Source organism: Fonticula alba, assembly GCF_000388065.1.
Source record: "Fonticula alba strain ATCC 38817 unplaced genomic scaffold supercont2.7, whole genome shotgun sequence".
NCBI classification, from domain to species: Eukaryota; order Rotosphaerida; family Fonticulaceae; genus Fonticula; species Fonticula alba.
The window spans coordinates 269,412-271,684 of NW_009242977.1; the positions used below are offsets into that span (position 1 = coordinate 269,412).

Genomic DNA, 2,273 nt, shown 5'->3' on the forward strand with positions numbered 1-2,273 from the left:
CCCCCCACCCCCCGCAACCCCTCGGACCACCGCCACGATGGGCGGGGTGCACTCGTCGCCGCTGCCGGATGACCTGTTCGACTCGCCCGCCATCGAAGGCGCCTCGCCCGAGTACGAGCGGTGGCTGGCCAGCTTGTCGGGGAACATCTCGATCCCCGGATCGCCGGGGCCCGGCGGGCCCGCCGGCCCGGACGCCCCGCCGCCGCCGCCACCCCCGGCCAGCATTGTGGCCCTCTTCCGGAACATGCGCCGGCCCGGGGCCGACGCCCTGGCCGAGCACGACCCCTCGGCCGGGGACCTGCTGCTGCTGCCGGGGACCGGGGCCGGGGGCCCCGCCGGGGTGTCATCCGCCGCGCTGGCCGACACCGAGCTCGAGGCCCAGGCGGCCCTGCGCATGCTGGGCATCGACCCGGGGCACCTGCCGCCCGGGGTCCTGGCCACCGAGGCGCTGGAGTCCATCCAGGCCGAGCGCGCCCACGACGCCATAATCCACGCATCGCGGGTGTTGCGCTTCCGCCATGGCCTCACCGACCAGCAGATCTACCTGCTGCTGAATACCCTGCGCATGCGCCGGCAGGCGCTGAACTTGGAAAATTGCGTGGCCCTCATGCGCTCGGAGTCCGGCATGTACGACGACCGGGGGGCCCAAATGTGCCCGGTGCACAGTGTCCACACGCGGCTCCGGCGCCGGGCCCGGCGCTTGCGACAGCGTGATCGGGATCGGGCCGCGGCCGCGGCCGAGGCGGCTGCCCTGCGCCGGCGCCGGCCTCGCCGGGCCCCCTGTCCCGGGTGTGGCACCTGCGCCGATGCGCCGGGGGACCCCCGGCCGGCCGGCCACCCGGCCAGCGCCGGCGCCAGCAGCGGCGCCAGCGCCCACTCGCCCTTTGTTCCGCTGCTGCCGGAGCTGGACCCCGCCGGGCCGGCCGTCCGGGACGCTGCCCGGGTCTTGACCACCAGCCAGCGCTCGGCCTCCTGGTCCCAGGTGAACAGCCCGCAGATCGCCAGCCGCTTTGACAGCAGCGCCTCGGTGTCGGCCTCCTCCAGCGCGGAGTTCGTCCTGAATGAGGACTCCCCGGTGCCGGCGCACGGGGTGCTGCTCGTTTCGCCGGGCTGGCGCGACTCGCTGGATGCCGACATCGAGGACTGCCTTTCCTCCTCCTCCTCCGCCTCCGCCTCCGGTGCGGCCAGCGAGGGCCCGTTGAGGGCCGGCTCCGACCTGGACGAGGCCGACTCCGACCTGGACGAGGCCGACTCCCACCCGGACGAGGCCGACTCCCACCTGGACAGGGCCAAGTCCCCATTGGACGAGGCGGGCCCCCGGTGCTCTGGCGGCCCCCGGCCCCTGTTGCTGGACCCCAGCTACCAGGATGGCTGCCCCTCGGACTGCCCCTCGGACCGGCATTTCTCCCCGGGCCCGGGGCTGGCCATCGCCGGGTCCAGCTCCGAGGACAGCCCGCTGGTCGTCGGGGTCTCGGACTCCGAGTGCATTTGCGGCCAGCTGGCCGGGCTCTCGTGCGCCGAGCAGTTCCTCCACTCGGACCCCGGGTCCTCGGATGGGGAGGCGTCGGCGCCGGCGGCGCACGCCCTGGCCGGCGAGGACCTGGGCCACGGCCCGGCCCTGGCGGCCGGCGGCCTGCCCGGGCTCTTCCGGCCGTATCAGCAGCATGCCGCGCACCCGGACTGGATGGTCCTGCGGCAGCTCCTGGCCCGGGCCCCGACGCCGATGCTGGCCGACTTGAACTGCCTCGGGGTGCCGCACTTCGCCCTCCGGGCGGCGGTCCTCCTGGCCAACGACCAGGACTTCCCGGATCGCGTGGTGCTGGATGCCGTGCGGCTGCTGATCGCCCGCTGCCAGGAGGGCCTGGCGTCGGTCGACGCCCCGGGGCTGGGGATCCGCTTTCTGGCCCTCTGCCGGCAGGCCTTCCGGGACCTGGCCCAGCGCATGGACCAGGAGGCGTGGGCGGCCGCGGCGCTGGAGGCCGGGCCCGGGCCCCTGCCGGCCGACACCCCGACGGCCCCGATGGCCGCCCTGGTGGCGGACCTCGAGCGGCAGGGGCGCCTCGGGGCCGGGCGCCCCGGGGTCGACGTGGACCCGGTCTTTGTGGACCCGGAGGACCGCCTCGCGCCGCCGGCCCCGGGCAATCGCTTTTTGCACATCTTCCAGCGGGCCGTCCTCCGGACGTACTTTCACCTGCCACTGGACCCTGCCTGGCTGGGCCCGTCGCTGCCGGAGCACGGTGCGTGCCGGGCCGCCGCCAGCCCCCCAGGCCCGG

The 2,273-nt window shown here is 75.7% G+C and overlaps 1 protein-coding gene across 1 annotated transcript in view; it reads left to right on the forward strand.

Annotated features, from left to right (window-relative positions):
* Window positions 1-37: 37 nt before the first annotated feature.
* H696_04253 (hypothetical protein) overlaps window positions 38-2,273 on the forward strand; it is a gene marked incomplete at both ends in the record, with an annotated part of 5,008 nt that continues 2,772 nt past the window's right edge. Inside the window, one exon of the mRNA XM_009498131.1 lies at window positions 38-2,241. Coding sequence (XP_009496406.1) covers window positions 38-2,241 — 2,204 coding nt within the window. The remainder of the gene's footprint in view (window positions 2,242-2,273) is intronic.